General features: G+C 44.7%; 1 protein-coding gene across 1 annotated transcript; it reads left to right on the forward strand.

Moving 5' to 3' along the window:
- Positions 1-732: 732 nt before the first annotated feature.
- LOC309537652 (zonadhesin-like) lies at positions 733-19106 on the forward strand (the record flags this gene model as incomplete). The annotated part of the gene is made up of 7 exons (XM_082232543.1): positions 733-1092; positions 5539-6088; positions 7463-7662; positions 12509-12901; positions 14422-14708; positions 16258-16523; positions 17859-19106. 7 exons carry the CDS (start codon positions 733-735, stop codon positions 18521-18523), a joined length of 2721 nt encoding a protein of 906 aa, XP_082088669.1. The 3' UTR covers positions 18524-19106.
- Between the last annotated feature and the right edge of the window lie 400 nt (positions 19107-19506).

A 19506-nucleotide genomic window follows, 5' to 3' on the forward strand; every position in this document is an offset into this window, starting at 1 on the left:
TGGTCTAAACCACTGAGCCTCTTGGATTTGATGATCAGAAGGTCGGCGGTTCAAATCCCCGTGTCGGGGTGAGCTCCCATTGCTCTGTCCCAGCTCCTGCCAACCTAGCAGTTCGAAAGCACACCAGTGCAAGTAGATAAATGGGTACCACTGTGGCGGGAAGCTAAACAGCGTTTCTGTGCACTCTGGTTTCCGTCACGGTGTCCCATTGCACCAGAAGCGGTTTAGTCATGCTGGTCACATGACCCAGAAAGCTGACTGTGGACAAACGCCAGCTCCCTCAGCCTGACAGCGAGATTAGCGCTGCAAGCCCATAGTCGCCTTTGATTGGACTTAACCCTCCAGGGGTCCTTTACCTTCCTTTACCTTTTACCTGTGTTTAGTCCAAACTAGCAGTGGGAGTGAACTGGATGCCTGGGAGTGTGTGTAAAGGCTCTGTCTTAGCTAGAAATAAATGAATATTCCATGTGATGTTTTTATTTTCCAGACTTTACTTGCCCGTCAAATAGCCATTATGTACTCTGTGGTTCTCCCTGCCCTGCCTCTTGTGCTGAACTGGCTCTGCCCAAGAACTGCAGCTGGTCCGCATGTGTTGAAGGATGCCAGTGCAATGCAGGGTTTGTGCTGAGTGGCATCGAGTGTGTGCCTCTGGAGCAGTGTGGCTGCTTCTACAAGGGACAGTATTACCTGAAAGGGGAAACCTTCTTCCAGAAAGGAGAAAACTGCCAAAAGATGTATCAGTGTAATGGACCCACCTATGCCGTCGTTGCTGTTGAGTCCCTGTGCGGACCCGGACAATTCTGCGGTACCCAGAAGGGGGTGTATGGGTGTCATCCATTGTTGGATGGTATTTGTCAGGTTTCTGGGTTTTCCCACTACGTCACTTTTGATGGGTGGCATTATAGCTTTCAGGGCACCTCCACATACGTCTTGGCTGAACTGTGCGGGGTGTCCAAGCCTTTACCAGCTTTTAAAGTTGAACTGAAGAGTGAGAAGCAGTCCAGCAGCCCATTATCTGCGGCATCAGAGGTGTTTGTGCTGGTGAACGACACCCAGATACACCTGCAGAGCGGACACAGGGGCAGAGTCAAGGTAAGAACATTCGTACGTATTCACAGCTTGGCTACTTTATCATCATCATCATTTTTGATTTGTATACCGTCTTTCTATCTTACAATACACAAGGCGGTTTACAAGCAGAAGAAACAAAAAATGTACATCTTATAACAATCTAATGCAACACAAAAATGTGATAATAAAACATAACTTTAAAATAGGCAACTAGCATCAAAAATGTAACATTCAACCATCATTAGAATAGTATTAAATAATAATAACATATAAAAGTTAAACAGAAATCCGCTCAACAGTTACAATTAATAATTTCTAAACTATAATCAGTAAAACAATGGCAATCCACAGTACAGTCATACCTCGGGGTTAAAGACGCTTCGGGTTAAATCTTTTCAGATTGCGTCCCACGGTGACCCGGAAGTACCGGAAAGGGTTACTTCCGGGTTTTGCCGCTTGCGCATGCGCAGACGCTCAAAATGATGTCATGTGCATGCGCAGAAGCGGCAAATCACAGCACGCACAGACGCGGGTTGCGTTCTGCTCAGGTTGCGAATGGGGCTCTGGAACAGATCCTGTTCGCAACCAGAGGTACCACTGTACATAAAATAATACAGTACAAATTGAGAAGCAGAGACAAGAGGGTGGTGGGGCAAGGCAGGTGGAAGGAGGCCTTGCCTGACAAAGTCTCTCCCCTCACAGTTCTTCCTCCAGGCACAGCTTCCTTATGAGGAGTCTCAGGGCCATGGGGTGGGGCAAGGCAGGTGGAAAGAGGCCTTGCCTGATGGAGTCTCTCCATCTTATTTATTGTTAGGGTGCTTACTAAGTGCTGTTATATTCCAATTACGACTAAAAGAATCAGAAGCAGGGTATCACATAGAAGCCAGTGCAGTGTAATATTGAACAGGTCCAATGATTGAACTGTGCACATCGGCACCTAAGAAAGATGAGGGTTCGCTGACATCTCACACTCTTCTCTATTGAACCCATTAAGTCTTTGCCTACTTATCTTTTCTTCATTTTGTAAAATTTTAAACTCTTAAACCTTCCTCCTTCACCACCCTCAAAACCTGGGCAGATGGAGTGCAGCTGACGTTCCACTGGTACAGAGTAGCCTAGTGCCTCTATAGACTGTTTAGTGTCATCAGCCAGCCTTGCAAACAAATCCGTACATGTTACTATTCCACAAGAAAAAGATATTTACAGCTCTTAGAAGACTAACACGTTTACTGTGGCATAAGCTTCCCCCTTCATTGGATGTATGGCATGCATAATAGTGGGGGATTGTAAGCAGTGCCGTCAGAGAGAAATGAAATGCAAAGTTACAACAACTGACCCCTCAATTACAGCAGCTTTCTGTCAGTTGAATGAATTTTATTATTACAGTCACAGACCGGTTCCGGCTCACTTACAATATCAGGGAAATCATAAAACGCAACAGGAATACATTGAATTGCAATTGGGTATAACAGAGACAGTACAGATACAGCGGCAGTTAAAAATATATATTTCTTTTTTTTTAATAAAATTTTTTATTGGTTTTACAGAATTTTAAAGAGCAAAACAAACACTTAAAAAGACATACAAACACGTATAGTTTCGTAACATATTTTCATACACCTCTTTTGTGGGACTCCCCCGTACCCCTCCCTTTCTGCATCCCAATGTCCATAATTTTTATAGCAACTCCCAATTATGGCTTTCCAACCTCTGTCATCTTAGTCATTTCTGTATTCTGACCTTATATCGCTGAATCCCTTTATTCCTAAAAACCACAACACTCTAACATTCTTCAAGTTTATAATAGTCCTTAAGATAGCTTTTAAATTTTCTCCATTCTTCTTCCGCCGTCTCTTTTCTTTGGTCACGGATTCTGCCTGTCATCTCGGCCAGTGTCATATAGTCCATCACTTTCATCTGCCATTCTTCCAGAGTGGGTAGATCTTGTGTCTTCCAATACTTTGCGATGAGTATTCTTGCTGCTGTTGTAGCATACATAAAAAAAGTTCTATCCCTCTTTGGCACCAATTGGCCGACGATGCCCAAGAGGAAGGCCTCTGGTTTTTTAGGAAAAGTACATTTAAGTACCTTTTTCATTTCATTATAGATCATTTCCCAGAAGGCCTTAATCTTCGGGCATGTCCACCAAAGGTGATAGAAGGTACCTTCAGTCTCTTTACATTTCCAACATTTGTTATCGGGCAAATGATAAATTTTTGCCAGCTTGACTGGGGTCATGTACCACCTATAGACCATTTTCATAATGTTTTCCTTTAAGGCATTACATGCCGTAAATTTAATGCCGGTGTTCCATAACCATTCCCAGTCAGCTGACATAATGTTGTGTCCAACATCCTGTGCCCACTTAATCATAACCGATTTAACTGTTTCATCCTGTGTATGCCATTTCAGCAGCAAGTTATACATTCTTGATAAATTCTTAGTATTGGATTCTAACAGTTCAGTCTCTAGTTTTGATTTTTCCACCTGAAAGCCAATTTTCCTATCCTGTTTGAAACACTCCATTATTTGGTGATATTGAAGCCAATATTGTATTTTATGTTTCATTTTCTCGTAACTTTGTAATTTCCATTTATCTCCCTCCTGTTCCAAGATTTCCCAATACTTCGGCCATCCGACCTCCATATTGAGTTTCTTCACTGTCTTGGCCTCCACTGGTGACACCCATCTAGGGGTTTTGTTTTCCAATAGATCTTTATATCTTATCCAAACATTAAACAATGCTTTTCTGACAATATGGTTTTTAAAGGCACTATGCAGCTTAATTTTATCATACCATAGGTATGCGTGCCAACCAAATGCGTTATTGAAGCCTTCCAGATCCAAAATGTCTGTATTCTCGAGGAGCATTCATTCTTTCAGCCAGCAAAACGCTGCTGCCTCATAATACAATTTTAAGTCCGGCAGGGCAAAACCCCCTCTTTCCTTGGCATCTGTCAGTATTTTAAATTTAATTCTGGGCTTTTTGCCCTGCCAGACAAATTTCGAAATATCTTTCTGCCACCTCTTGAAACATTCCATCTTGTCAAGAATCTGCAAGGTCTGAAACAAGAATAACATCCTAGGCAATACATTCATTTTAATCACTGCAATTCGGCCTAACATTGACAGTTTCAAATTTGACCATATTTCTAGATCTTTTTTAATTTCTGACCAACATTTTTCTTAAGGTAAAGGTAAAGGTACCCCTGCCCGAACGGGCCAGTCTTGACAGACTGTGGGGTTTGTGCGCCCATCTCACATCTAGAGGCCGGGGGCCAGCGCTGTCCGGAGACACTTCCGGGTCACGTGGCCAGCGTGACAACGCTGCTCTGGCGAGCCAGAGCCGCACACGGAACGCCGTTTACCTTCCCACTGGTAAGCGGTACCTATTTATCTACTTGCCCCCGGAGGTGCTTTCGAACTGCTAGGTTGGCAGGCGCTGGGACCGAGCAGCGGGAGCGCACCCCGCCGCGGGGATTCGAACCGCCGACCTTTCGATCGGCAAGCCCTAGGCGCTGAGGCTTTAGCCCACAGCGCCACCCGCGTCCCCACAACATTTTTCTTAGTTATCCTTATATAAATTCACATTTTTAGATGTCAAATAAACCCCTAGGTATTTCACCTTCTTGACCACCGTCAACCCTGTCTCCTCTTGGAATTTCTCCTTTTCCATATCTGTTAAATTTTTCCCTAAAACTTTGGTTTTTTGTTTATTCAACTTAAATCCAGCTACCTGGCCAAACTGTTGGATTATATCCAGAACCTTTTTTGTACTAGTGATTGGCTCTTGCAAAGTCAATACTAGGTCATCTGCGAATTAAAAATATATATTTCTGACAGTTTTTTTGGAGGTGGGACTACAATTCCCATCAGTCCCAGGAAGCATGGGAGCTGTAGTCCCATACAAACGTTGGAGAGCACCATGTGCTCAATAGCGCATTTATTTATTTATTTATTTATTTATTTATTTATTTATTTATTTTGTGAGTGTTGGCCTCTGTTTGAAATGCAGCATTCTCCCACAGCAGCTTACAACATTTAAAACAATTAATGACCACGATTTGGATTTCCCACCTGTTTACAACCATCTGCAACTCAAGGTGGCTGACATAAAGTCAGGGTAGATGCAACCTAAACAATTCAGGTCACAATGAAATCGAGCACCGTTATAACAGCAACAGATGCGTTTTAAATTGGCATCCTGAAAAAGCCCATGTTCTGCTGCAATCCTATACATTTACCTGGCAGCAGACCCCATTGAACTCAATGTGACTCGTTCCTAAGCGGACATTGTAGGATTGGACTGTAAATAAATAGACCTCACTTCCTCTGGCAATTAATACTTGCTGTCTCCCACATGCATTCTGGGGAATTAAAATACTGTCTAGATACAGCTGCCTGCCATTTTCTAGAGAGATGGGCTTCGGGGATGAAAGGTTCAATGTTCTTCTTTTGCTCACACAGATCGATGGCGTGGTCACAATCCTCCCAGTGCATTTGAAAAACCAAGGAATTGTCATCTACCAGCATGGGTTTTACACTGTTTTAAAAACAGACTTTGGGCTAACAGTGAGCTATGACCTGGCCCACAGCGTCTTTGTCACACTTTCCCCTCAATACCAAGGCCAGGTATGTGGGCTGTGTGGGAACTTCAATGGGGTCGCGGACGACGACTCGGAGACACGCAATGGATCTACAGTGAAGCATGCCTTGGACGCTGCCCTAGACTGGAGGTCAACAGACATTCCCCATGGCGCCTCTTCTGCTATATTTGGTCGGCGGGGAAGTCTCGTCCAATCTATATCTATGTGCTGGATAATACAGAATCCTGATGGGCCATTTGCCTCTTGTCACTTGCAAGTTGACCCAGAACCTTATCTGACGCGTTGCATTTTTGACCTGCACATCTCCTCCGGGAAAAACAGCGTCATGTGCTGGTCCATTCAGACATATGCAGCGGCCTGCCAAAGAGCCAATGTAACCCTCCGGCCCTGGAGGACGGAGTTTTTCTGTGGTAGGTCCATTTTGTGATACTTGGCACACCCTGCAGTTTTGGGCTCTGCCCACATCGGCCCACTTCCATTGCAGCCCTCAAACTTCCATTTCCCAATGCATGACTCTTACAATTGGTCCTCAAGGACATGTTTGCTTAAACATATGTGCTTTCTGTTCCTGTGACTACTGCATTGTTCTTTGCATTCTAAGCAGCAGAGGACAGCATAGTGAGCTTCACTGCTCATACTGATTCTAAGTGTAAACTTAAACTTTGGGGCAGGGAGAAGAAAATGGAAAAAAATTAGTGCAGATTTGGAAGCATCCCATATGTGCCCTGCCGACTATGCTGTAGGAACAGCATTAAAAGTCAATCCTGTGAGGGCTGGCAGAACAGGTGAACATGTACCAAGGACAAAATTGTTCCCTCCATTAGCTACCTCAGGTACTGAGTGTCAACAGGACTGTAGCTATTCAGATCAAATCTGATCTGATCTGATCAGGGTTGTAGCCCAAATGAGGTCACTGTGGGACAGGCATCCCCAAACTCGGCCCTCCATCTGTTTTGGAACTGTGATTCCCATCATCCTTGACCACAGGTCCTGTGGGTGATGGGAGTTGTAGTCCCAAAACAGCTGGAGGGCCGAGTTTGGGGGTGCCTGCTGTGGGATAACCAGCCTCATACAACCAGCATGTTTATGTCTAATTAATGCATGAAGAGGTTAATACCATAGAGTAAGCTGTCCTGCCAGGCTTGGCTGTGTCCACTTCCCTTCACCTTGGAGGAACTAGCTTATGAAGCCCTCCACAGTCTACTTGTGAAACTCAAACCAAGCTCAAACCATATGGCTCTCATTAGCCACTCTTGAGTTCCTATACCAATCATTTAGGAACTTTGACCACTTTGGAACTAAACTATACTTGTTGTTTTTATTTTGTGGTTTTATATATTAATTTTATTCTGTAAACTGCCCTGAGACCTGCAAGTATAGGGTGGTATAATAATAATAATAATAATAACAATAATAATAATAATAATAATAATAATAATAATAATAAATTACTGCCTGTGCAACCTTCTGACTGATGTATGGAAAAGCCCATGAATCTGACCATTGGAGAATTTGTAAGTAAACCACTGTCAGAATAATCACTAAGGCAATTTTTTAATTGATAAGCTCAGTCACTGTATGTAAATGCTGCATTACAATGATGGTGGCACAATAATAATACATCTTTAAGAGTCCTAAAACCATGGGTGAGAGCAATGGCTTTTGTAAGCAGTGAAAAATATAAACAACCACTCCAGATTTTGAAAAATCCCTGTTACAGTACTGTATTTTGGTGGTGGAAAAAACAAGCCATTTCTCATCCTTGTTTATCCTCTTCTTTTCAGCTGCAGATTGCCCAGCAAATAGTCACTATGAGCTCTGCAAGCCGCCTTGCCAAGATCTGTGCTTGAGCTCCACATTTAAACACCTCTGCAGCCCCCTGTGCTCAGAAGGCTGCGCCTGTAATGATGGATACTTGTGGAATGGAGACAAGTGTGTTCAGCCTGAGCAATGTGGATGTAAACACAATGGGCTGTACTACAATGTGAGTAGATTTCACCCTCCCTGATGTTGTTAAAATACATATAGTTAAAAATACTGGCATGCAATGCTGTGTTGTTGTTTTTTAAAGAGAGAATTAAGTTTACTGTGCTAGATTCAAAGCCAATATGAGCTTATGCAAGTGTTTAAGACCATCTCCAGTCTTTACTGAGCATTTATCCTGAATTGTTTGTGGGGAGGTTCTACAACAAATAAACACTCATCCTGGGTTGCTTCCAGAGTGTATACTCGTCTTCCCATTAATCATCCATTCGTCTTGTGCTTTTCAGTGCATTTCCTCATCTCTTTCCTAACTGCCAAAACTCGTTTCCTCTTTAAAGTGGATTTGTTGCACTAGGGGGGACAGAGCACTTTAATCCCCTTTAATTGTGCAAACCTAATTTGCTCTTGGAGGGACGCGGATGGCGCTGTGGGTTAAACCACAGAGCCTAGTACTTGCAGATCAGAAGATCGGCGGTTTGAATCCCCGCGACGGGGTGAACTCCCATTGCCCGGTCCCTGCTCCTGCCAACCTAGCAGTTCGAAAGCACAAAGTACAAGTAGATAAATAGGAACTGCTCTGGCGGGAAGGTAAACAGTGTTTCCGTGTGCTGCTCTGGTTCGCCAGAAGTGGCTTAGTCATGCTGGCCACATGACCCGGAAGCTGTACGCCGGCTCCCTCGGCCAATAAAGCGAGATGAGCGCCACATCCCCAGAGTCGGCCATGACTGGACCTAATGGTCAGGGGTCCCTTTACCTTTACCTTTAATTTGCTCTTGAATCCCTGGAGGCATCCTTAAAATCACACGACGCACCATAAGGCAGCAAGCGTATGCATGCTATATTATTTTCTTGTTAGTATTATTCATTATTATTATTCATTAATTGATGGTTGTTCAAATTCAGGTTTTCCAAGGGAAAGCAATGGGGCAAGAGGAAAACCACTCAGACCCATGCTTAGAAATTGCAGGACAAGCTGAAGTGTGGACGAGCCCATAGTTTGGCCCTAGGCTCTCTTTACCAATAGCAGCCCTCCAAAAGGTGAGGAAGAAGGCTTTCCATCTCTGCTTCCCAACATCTTTTTGACTGGGGGAGACTGAGATTGAGCCTGGGGTGTTATGCACCCAAAGCGAGAGCTCTGTTATTTTGTCCTCCAAACAAATGCCTTTGTCTTGGAAGTCCTGATGTGTCAGGACATACTCATAGGTGCAGCTTTTCTCTGCCACTCATCCTCCCCCCTTGTGAGATTCTGGCTGCGTACTGATTGAAGACAAAATAACAACAACAACAACAACAACAACAACAATAATTATACCCGGCCCATCTGGCTTGGTTTCCCCAGCCAATCTGGGCAGCTCCCAACAAAATATTTAAAACACGATAAAACATCAGACATTAATAAACTTCGCTAAACATGGCTGCCTTCAAATGTCTTCTAAAAGTAAGAGAGTTGTTTATTTCCTTGACATCTGATGGGAGGGTGTTCCACAGGGCGGGCACCACGACCGAGAAAGCCCTCTTCTGCCGGTTCCCTGTAACCTCACTTCTCGCAGGGAGGGAACCCACCAGAAGGTCCTTGGCGCTGGACCTCAGCGTCCGGGCAGAACGATGGGGGTGGAGACGCTCCTTCAGACATACTGGACCAAGGCCATTTAGGGCTTTAAAGGTCAGCACCAACACTTTGAATTGTGCTCGGAAACGTACTGGGAGCCAATGTAAGTCTTTCAGGACCGGTGTTATATGGTCTCGGTGGCCGCTCCCAGTCACCAGTCTAGCTGCCGCATTCTGGATTAGTTGCAGTTTCCGGGTCACCTTCAAAGGTAGCCCCATGTGGAGCACATTGCAGCAGTCCAAGCGGGAGATAAAATGCTGGCCTAGAGGAACAATCATCTGATGTGACAAAGGAGGTGAATCCTATATTCTTCCTTTCCTTTGTGCCTTGGGAAAGGGCCAGCAGAGACCACTATATATGTCTGTCCTCTAATTTACTTTCCATTTTCTCTAGGTTCCATTCTGCAAAGACAGAGCTCTTGCTGGTTTATATAGTTTCATATTTCAGAGATATGCTCATATATATATATATATATATATATATATATATATATATATATATATATGCTTTCGTAGATTTTCACGGGTACAGGAATGCAGGTTTTGGTGTCTTCGGGTGTCTTCCCGTGTAAGAGTCGGGGTGTCTGGGCGACGTTTCGACGAGGTCTCACTCGTCATCTTCAGGCTGGTGCTTTCGGCTTCTTGTTACTGGAACAGAGCAGAATCTGGTGTTTGAGTTCCTATAAATACTGTTGAGGGGTGTGGTGTATAGCCTCCAACGTTCTGGGCAGAGAGGAAGTTCCTAGATTAGTGTGCCTTTTCTTCTTTTGTTCCTTAATTACTTGAGGGATATCTTGAGTGATTTCATGAGTGATATTCTGAATACCACTGGGTGGGTCATTAAGTGTAGATTAGTTGCTAAAGCTTTCGTGTCTTGACCTCTTGAGCTTGTGAAGAGTTTTTCTGAGAAGATGGCTGTGCTGCATTTAGTTGTGCTCTGGCTTGGCTTCGTGTATAGGGGCGAGCTGTGATTTTGTGCCTTGTGCCAGCCAGATCTGTGTAGGGATTGCAGGGGGGTGCAGCATCCGGAGGTGCCACTATAGTTTGGCTACTGGATGGAGTTTGTAATATGTCTGTGGAGAGGGTCTGGGTTTGGGTCTGGTGTGGTTGATTGGTGACGGCGTTCTGTGTGCCTCTGGTTCTGGTGTCGGTTTTTGTGGGGAGGGCTAATTTCCAGATGTCTGGCAGGCGGGACGTGTCGTCACGCTTGTTCATGTTGTGAGGGTGTTTCTCTATCTCGATGGCTTCCATGATTATTCTCTTGTGGTGATGTTCCATGTTAAAGAGCAATTTGGAATCTGCAAAATTAATTTCGTGTCTTGTTTCTTTCATGTGTTGGAAAAGAGAGGAAGTTTTTTCTTCTTTTTTGCCGGCATTCTTGTGTTCTGCGATACGTGCATTTATTCGTCTGTTTGTTTGTCCAATGTACGTGGCTGGGCAGACTTTGCAGGGTATTTCATAGACCCCTTGGTTTTCCAGCTGGATTTTGTCTTTTGGGTTTCTGAGGATATTGGCTATTTTTTGGTTGGTGCAGAAGGCTGTTTTGATATTGTGTTTATGGAGGATTTTGCTAATTTTGTCTGTAGTGCCCTTGATATAAGGAAGGAGGGCCATGCCATTGTTTTCTTCTGTGTCTTGGTTTTTTGGGGGGTGTTTCTTTTTGGATTAGCTTCCTCACACATCTCAACAGCCTATACCCCAAAATACAATTCACTATGGAAATAGAAGACAACAACCAACTCCCCTTTCTTGACGTCCTAATCTACAAAAAACCTGATGGCTCCCTAGGACACACTATCTACCGGAAAAAAACACACACCAACCGCTACTTACATGCACAATCACACCACCACCCTGCACAAATAAACTCCGTAGCCAAGACTCTCATCTCCAGAACCAAACGCCTGGCTGACAAAGACCACTTGACAACTGAGTTACAGAATCTCTCAAATGTGTTAATCGCCAATGGATACCAGAAAAACAGGGTTACGAAGCTAATCCAAAAAGAAACACCCCCCAAAAACCAAGACACAGAAGAAAACAATGGCATGGCCCTCCTTCCTTATATCAAGGGCACTACAGACAAAATCAGCAAAATCCTCCATAAACACAATATCAAAACAGCCTTCTGCACCAACCAAAAAATAGCCAATATCCTCAGAAACCCAAAAGACAAAATCCAGCTGGAAAACCAAGGGGTCTATGAAATACCCTGCAAAGTCTGCCCAGCCACGTACATTGGACAAACAAACAGACGAATAAATGCACGTATCGCAGAACACAAGAATGCCGTCAAAAAAGAAGAAAAAACTTCCTCTCTTTTCCAACACATGAAAGAAACAAGACACGAAATTAATTTTGCAGATTCCAAATTGCTCTTTAACATGGAACATCACCACAAGAGAATAATCATGGAAGCCATCGAGATAGAGAAACACCCTCACAACATGAACAAGCGTGACGACACGTCCCGCCTGCCAGACATCTGGAAATTAGCCCTCCCCACAAAAACCGACACCAGAACCAGAGGCACACAGAACGCCGTCACCAATCAACCACACCAGACCCAAACCCAGACCCTCTCCACAGACATATTACAGACTCCATCCAGTAGCCAAACTATAGTGGCACCTCCGGATGCTGCACCCCCCTGCAATCCCTACACAGATCTGGCTGGCACAAGGCACAAAATCACAGCTCGCCCCTATACACGAAGCCAAGCCAGAGCACAACTAAATGCAGCACAGCCATCTTCTCAGAAAAACTCTTCACAAGCTCAAGAGGTCAAGACACGAAAGCTTTAGCAACTAATCTACACTTAATGACCCACCCAGTGGTATTCAGAATATCACTCATGAAATCACTCAAGATATCCCTCAAGTAATTAAAGAACAAAAGAAGAAAAGGCACACTAATCTAGGAACTTCCTCTCTGCCCAGAACGTTGGAGGCTATACACCACACCCCTCAACAGTATTTATAGGAACTCAAACACCAGATTCTGCTCTGTTCCAGTAACAAGAAGCCGAAAGCACCAGCCTGAAGATGACGAGTGAGACCTCGTCGAAACGTCGCCTAGACACCCCGACTCTTACACGGGAAGACACCCGAAGACACCAAAACCTGCATTCCTGTACCCGTGAAAATCTACGAAAGCATATATATATATATATATATATGAATTCATGATCTTTTCACAATGGACATTCTTTCTCTCTTCATGGCTGCTTTCCCTACCAGATCGGAGACCTCCTCTGGCTCTCTGGTTGCACACAAAGGTGCAGTTGTGATGCTTCTTCCGCCTTCCGCTGTGTCCCAGCAAGCTGCAGCCACGGACAGCAGTGTGCCCTCAAGGATGGCAAGCTGGGCTGCAGGCCTCGGCTGGCCACTTGCACCGTGTCCGGGGATCCGCATTACTTCACTTTCGACGGGGCTGTGGCGCATTTCCAGGGCACTTGCGCCTATGAGATCTCAAAGACTGGCGGCTCCTCTACTGACCTCTCCTTCCGGGTGGTGGCGGCTAACAAGAATTTCCAGAGTCCTCTGGTGTCCTTTCTTTACCGAGTGGAAATATGGCTTGTCTCCAGGCAGTTCCGTTCTCATGTTGTTTTGGAACAAGGCAAAGATGTGGAGGTGAGCAGAACTTGTTGGGCTCAGAGAAGAGGCCGTGGGGTGGGAATCAAACACAAGCAGATTGGAAGATATACATTATAGAGCAGCATAACCAGGAGCCATTCTTAAGGAACACATCCTATGAGGAAAGGTGGAAGGAACTACAGTGGTACCTCAGGTTAAGTACTTAATTCGTTCTGGAGGCCCGTTCTTAACCTGAAACTGTTACCTGAAGCACCATTTTAGCTAATGGGACCTCCTGCTGCCGCTGCACCGCCAGCCCGATTTCTGTTCTTATCCTGAAGCAAAGTTCTTAACCTGAAGCACTATTTCTGGGTTAGCAGAGTGTGTAACCTGAAGCCTATGTAACCTGAAGCGTATGTAACCCGAGGTACCACTGTATCTTATGTGAGAATGTTGTGGATAGTAGGAGAGGATATATTGATTAAATATTATCCTTCCTCACTCATGCTAGTGAGTCAGTAGCAGAGTACATTCCCCAGTATATAGCAGGAAGCTAGTAGGTAAATTCATTTGAATCTCTTTACTTAAGCCAGGCATGGCCAGACTTGGCCTTCCAGATGTTTTGGGACTACAATTCCCATCATCCCTGACCACTGGTCCTGTTAGCTAGGTATGATAGGAGTTGTAGTCCTAAAACAGCTGGAGGGCCAAGTTTGGCCATGCCCGACTTAAGCAATCTGGCTTGTCCAGATTGGGCTTGATCCTGGTAAATTCCCCTTTTACCCCTCTTAAAAAGAATAAAGACACAACAGTCTTCTTTTAAAAGTAATGATAAGAAGTTTACCTACATTCAGTTCACAGTAGGTTTGCTGAAAGCAGGCTTTTAGCTTGTCGTTACAGAAAGAGAGTGGGTTCATCCTATGTAGGGATTTGAGCCCATGTGCTGCTGGCTCAGAGCCAGCAGACAGCAAAATACATCAGTATCAGAAGAAAGCAACAAAAGAGTAAAGGAAAGATGTCTGTGTGACTGGCCCTTTTACAGGGATCTCATGGGGTCACGCCCACCTACCTGGTCACACGCAGGGGGAGGATGCTCCAGACCAGGTGTGACAGGAAGTCCTCCTGGAACTGGAGTAAGATCCCCCTGTGTGTCTACTCTGGGCAAACAGGAAGTGTTGTACTTGACTGCTTATGTTACATCCCACATCTTAGCCTGGAGAGGAGACGTCTGAAGAGGGACGTGATAATACTCTTCAAATATGTGGAGGGTTAATTCCCAGGGCCCATTTTCTTTAGATCTTTTTGAATCTGCCTATATTCTTGTGAATTTGCCTCCATATCCTGGTAGCTGCTGAGGACCATTGTGATGCCCGCCTACTTTTACCACCCAGATCTCAGAGTGGAGGTGGAGAAGTCTAGGAAGAAGCAGTGCCAGCAATTGTAAGCAGCGGCTGTTTCAACAGCCTGGCATGTGTGTCCTCCTTGGGCCTTGCTTTGTGATGTTGTAACCCACAATTTCCCCTCTGGACACTACAGTTATTTCCTGGTTCCCACTTGGAATTCCGTTCCCTTTTCAGGTTGATGGGAGGCAGACCCCCCTGCCAACAGAGCTGAAGCAGTTGGCCAACATCACGCAAAGGAGGAACGTGGTGACTTTGAGAGCGCCCCCCAATCTGGAAATCCAGTACAATGGCCGCCATGCTTTGTTTGTCCGTGTAGGCCCAGAATACTGGGGAAAGCTGCACGGGATGTGTGGGAACTTCAACAGCATCCGCAGGGATGATAAGGTCTTGCCTGATGGCAAGAAAGCCAAGAACGATGCGGAGTTCGGCAACGCTTGGATGTCGGACAGAAGCCCCTCAGAGTACGTTTATACCCTTCATCTTTCCTTCACCATTCATGGTGGTGCTGGTGCATTCACACGTGCATGGAAACAGGAGCTGATGAGGGCTTTCTTTGCTGCAGTACATGCTCTTCAACTGCCTTTGCTCCTCATGCATTCCTGCATCTGAATGAAATGCAGACTGTTATCCCCCATTTTCCAGTCTGACTGTCTGCTTTGTTTTCCTTCTCACCACTGGTCCTATGATCCTTCCATTAGGCAGCAGATGTTGGAGGGTGGGAAGTGGTGGGGAAATGTTGGAGGACTGATCTGTGTGACACGTTGCCTCCCTGTGCTTCCTAAGCCTGGTCAGTTTCTGTACATGGATCAGGTGTCATATTATCCTTTGCCTCAGGCAGCAATTAGTCTTGGGCTGGTCATAAGTGTTCACTTGCTTATCTACTTAAAATGTCTGGCTTTTTAATTTTTTATATATATTTTCTACTCTATTGCTTGTTCGCTTAAAAAACCAAACAAAATTTCATGGAAGGGTGTGGAGATGGCTTCATGACTGATAAATGGGCCAGTCGATCAGCTCTATGCAAATCTGCTACAAAACAGAAATATGTGCTTTCCCTTGCGCTTGGCATCTTTTCATGAATATGATGAATGTGTTTCCATAGCAGCCTGACCACTAAATTTATGTGCATCTGTCTCTGCTGAGAAACAGCATTCTCTGATTGGTTTCAGGGAGAATGGTCCACACCATTTCAGAATTAGTGTTCACAATGGGGACCTGCAATGGAACCTTGCAGAGCAGAGTGCTCTTGTTTAGTGTGCTAATCAGTCATGCCCTTTATTGGATACTCCATTCCCCTTTCCATTCCTCACACAACAGGCATTATGTGGTCCCTGAACATGCTTATTCCTCATTGGATTGTCTGCCTTAAGAATTTTTCTACTACTGTAAATCTTGAGGTTCCACTAAGTATGCTGGTGCCTCCTTTTTGGGCCTTTGCGTTTTGGCTACAGCAATATACAATATTTTTTGCTCTATAAGACTCACTTTTTCCATCCAAAAAAGTAAGGGGAACTGTGTGTGCGTCTTATGGAGCGAATGCAGGCTGCACAGCTATCCCAGAAGCCAGAACAGCAAGAGGGATTGCTGCTTTCACTGCACAGCGATCCCTCTTGCTGTTCTGGCTTCTGAGATTCAGAATATTTTTTTTCTTGTTTTCCTCCTCCAAAAACTACGTGCGTCTTGTGGTCTTGGTGCATCTTATAGAGCAAAAAATACGGTAATTTATCACTTCCACTTGCTATTAGTATAAGTGACGGCTGTCAATCTCTTCCTTTCCTAGCCAAAAATAGGCACTTGAGGAGGATTGGGCATTACTGGATATTGGAAAGGAGCTGTTGTCCTGCTTGGAAGTTTTGGAATTGGGGAGATTTCATAAAACTCCTCTGGAGATTCACCAGAGCCCAATTTTGAATGTGGCTTAAATCTTGCCTGTTTGGGTTGATCTATGGAGTTTTGTACATAATTTTTGAATGCACAGTAATTCCAGTTAACCGCTACTCACACTTTCAGGTGCAGAAATGACACCGGAGGATTTGAGCCTTGCGTAAAGCAGCAAGAGTTTGAGCAAATGTGTGGGATTCTAAGAGATCGCTCTGGGCCTTTCTCAGAGTGTCACTGGCATGAGGATCCAGCTTCTTATTATGAATCCTGCATCTATGACCTCTGCCGGTTCGGACCAGGCAATCTCATGCTCTGTGGAGCCATAGAAGCTTATGAAGAGATGTGTGAGATGCTGGGAGTGACGGTGCCAAACTGGAGGAAAGAACTTAAGTGTGGTGAGCATGGTTCCTCTTGAGCTATCTATGACATCAACACTTATAATGTGCAAATGTGCACACATTCATTTCTATGCCTTTAGTTAAGGAGAGCTTTTCTGTTGTGAACCACATTCCCACAGGGGTAATCTGTTTGGGGCTGCATGCCGGCACTTGGGGGCGGGGGGAGAGCCATTTTTGGCAAAAGCCAAAAATGAGAGGTGGAGTTTACAGCACTGCAGGCTTGCATAGTTCTCTCGTTCTCTCTCTCTCTCTCTCTCTCTCTCTCTCTCTCTCTCACACACACACACACACACACAGTCCCTCCATCTCTCACCGTCTCTTTTTCTCCCCTATGAGGAAAGGTTACAGAATTTGTGTTATACCATGCCCCTACAGCAGCCCTTTTTTGTGCCACATCCCCATGGCAGCCATTTTGTGATTGGTGCCCAAAGCACTTACTCAAAACTCCAAGTATGCCCGTGTGCCTGAAGAGGTTTGTGTCCTCGGTGCTGTATTATGAAGAAATGCCCTTTTTAATAGACGAGATCCTCCTACACAATATTTACTCTCACAAGTAATCTCTATTCAGCAAAGCTTCCCGCCATCTTTAGTTAAATGTTTAGGACAATATCCAGCTAAGTTTTACTCAGAGTAAATGCACTTACATTAATGGGCGCTAGTCATGTTCATTAATTTCAAAGGCTTTGCTCTGTAGAACTAACATTTATAGCATGGTATTTCACCTGGGGGATAAGGGACAAATATTTCACTAATATTTCACCCCCCAATAGAATTGCCCTAGTGTCAGATTCTGTTCCCACAGCAGGGGGAGGAGGAGCTTGAATTACTTATTTCCCCTCTTTCTTCTTCTTTTTGCAGAAAAAATATCATTAAGAAAGAAAAATACGGATCCAGATTAAATCAGTTGAAATTAGGACTTGTACACATTTACCTTTTGCCCTGTGCTTTCTAGGCACAGATATGTGTTTTCCTGGTCTGGGTGCAAGTGTTTTTGTTTTGCCTTGCTGCTTTCCCCAGAAAACATCATCTTTAACGCTGAATCGGAGCAAATGGCAATTCAGGTTTTCCACGGATAGTCATTTGCTCTGATTCAGTTGTAAAGAGCAGGTTTTCGCAGGGAATACAGCTTCGATAAGTGTGGATGAGTGCTTCTGTGGCTGCCTTTAAATGTTTGGGGAGGAAGGAAAGACCAAATCACACACCCCTTGCATCTATTTTGACTTAAGTTGCCAATCAGGGTTGCACAATAACGTTGTGGTTGTCTCTTTGTTTGGTGGCAGCGAGGCAGCCATGTCCTCTTCTTTTGGGGTAACTTGTTTTCTTTTACCCTAGAAATTGCCTGCCCGGCCAACACTTACTATGATTTCTGTGGCACAGCCTGCCCTGCCAGTTGCGCCAACCTCAATGCTTCTGCCCAGTGCTCCAAGCCATGTGTGGCAGGTTGTTTCTGCAGAGAAGGCCATGTTTTGAAGTCTGGAGTCTGTGTGCCCTTGGAAGAGTGTGGCTGCAGGCTAAATGGCCACAGCTATCAGGTGGGCGAAGAGGTGATCCTGACAGACACCTGCAGCAGGAAATGCTCCTGCAAGCAGCCTGGCCATCCCATGGAATGTTGGGACCACACCTGTGGGCCTCTAGAGAGGTGCAGAACCATAGACGGCATCCGGGGCTGTCACCCTGTGAAATACGGCACCATGTGGGCATTCGGTTACCTCCACTATATCACATTTGATGGAGTTGCATTTGATTATCGAGGCGTCTGCAGGTACACACTCACTAGGTACTGTGGCCCTCTCAGCCAGCTTCCTGCTTTCACCATCCATGTGACCAACGAACACATGGACTCCATCGCAGCATCTTGGACCAGACAGATAGAACTGGATGTCTATGGGGAACACATTGCTGTAGCAGGAGGGCAAGAAGGCAAAGTGCAGGTAAGGAGAACTTTTTGCAAGCTTGGAAGAACCTCACACACACCCCAGAGAACACTGCAGAACTGATTAGTAGAGAACCTGGAATCCCCAAAGAGTCGCTAGCTTGGCACACTCGTACACAAATACACTCTGCCTATACAGCCAATTTTCGCAAGTCTGCAGGATGTTTGAGGAATCATCGCCATCTAAATTTAGCAAGCGTTTCAGGTGTCTTCCTGTCCCAAGAGGGGATGGAGAGGAGGTCACAATTAAAAGAGTTGCTCGTCGACAAACATGCAGTAGAATGCTAATCATGCTCACTTAGCAGTAAGTCCCATCGCATTCCTGGTAAGTGCGTTAAAAGATTGCAGCCTTAGTTGTCATGCATAGGTCAGAACTGGAAGTAACAGCAGTAGTCATGTACTGTATGTCTGAAAAAGTGGCTGCCCCATTGCATAGTAAGATGTAGATATGGCAGGGCCCCTGCAGTTGTCCTTTTCCTTGTGCCTTCGTGATGATTTGTGCTCATGATAGCATCAGGTAATACACCATCCTCTTTTTAATACTGTTTGTGGCTGCAGACATTTTGGGGTGGGTGTGCTTGTTGCTTTTCCATTGGTGCATGTCCCATAATGGCCTGCTGCAATCCTGTCGCTTTTCATACCTTATATGCTCAGGGCAGAGGGTGTGTGGGCTGTCTTTTTCTTTCATTGCACTTCAGCTCAGGAATGCCCCTCCATGCAGCAATAAAGTGAATCAGAATGGGAAGCCCGGCAATATCCGAAAGGTTGCCAATTCTTGTAGAATGGCAGCTTAAGGAATGAATATGAAAATAGTAAACTAAAATGAGCAATGATTTCAGTATATTAAAAATGACACCAGTCAATTATCAATTAATCAGTTATGAAATTGATTATGAAAAGTATTTTTTCTTTTCATTTTTTTCTTGTTTCTTTCTTTTATCTTTTGTCTTTCTTCTTTTCTAGATTGCATTCTGGAAATTTGTGTAGATAAAATGTTTTTATGTATGTTTATGTATTGTTTCTATTTCTTTCTTTCTTTCTTTTTTG

Source organism: Podarcis vaucheri (assembly GCF_965113315.1).
Source record: "Podarcis vaucheri genome assembly, chromosome: 7".
Classification (NCBI taxonomy): Eukaryota; Metazoa; Chordata; class Lepidosauria; order Squamata; family Lacertidae; genus Podarcis; species Podarcis vaucheri.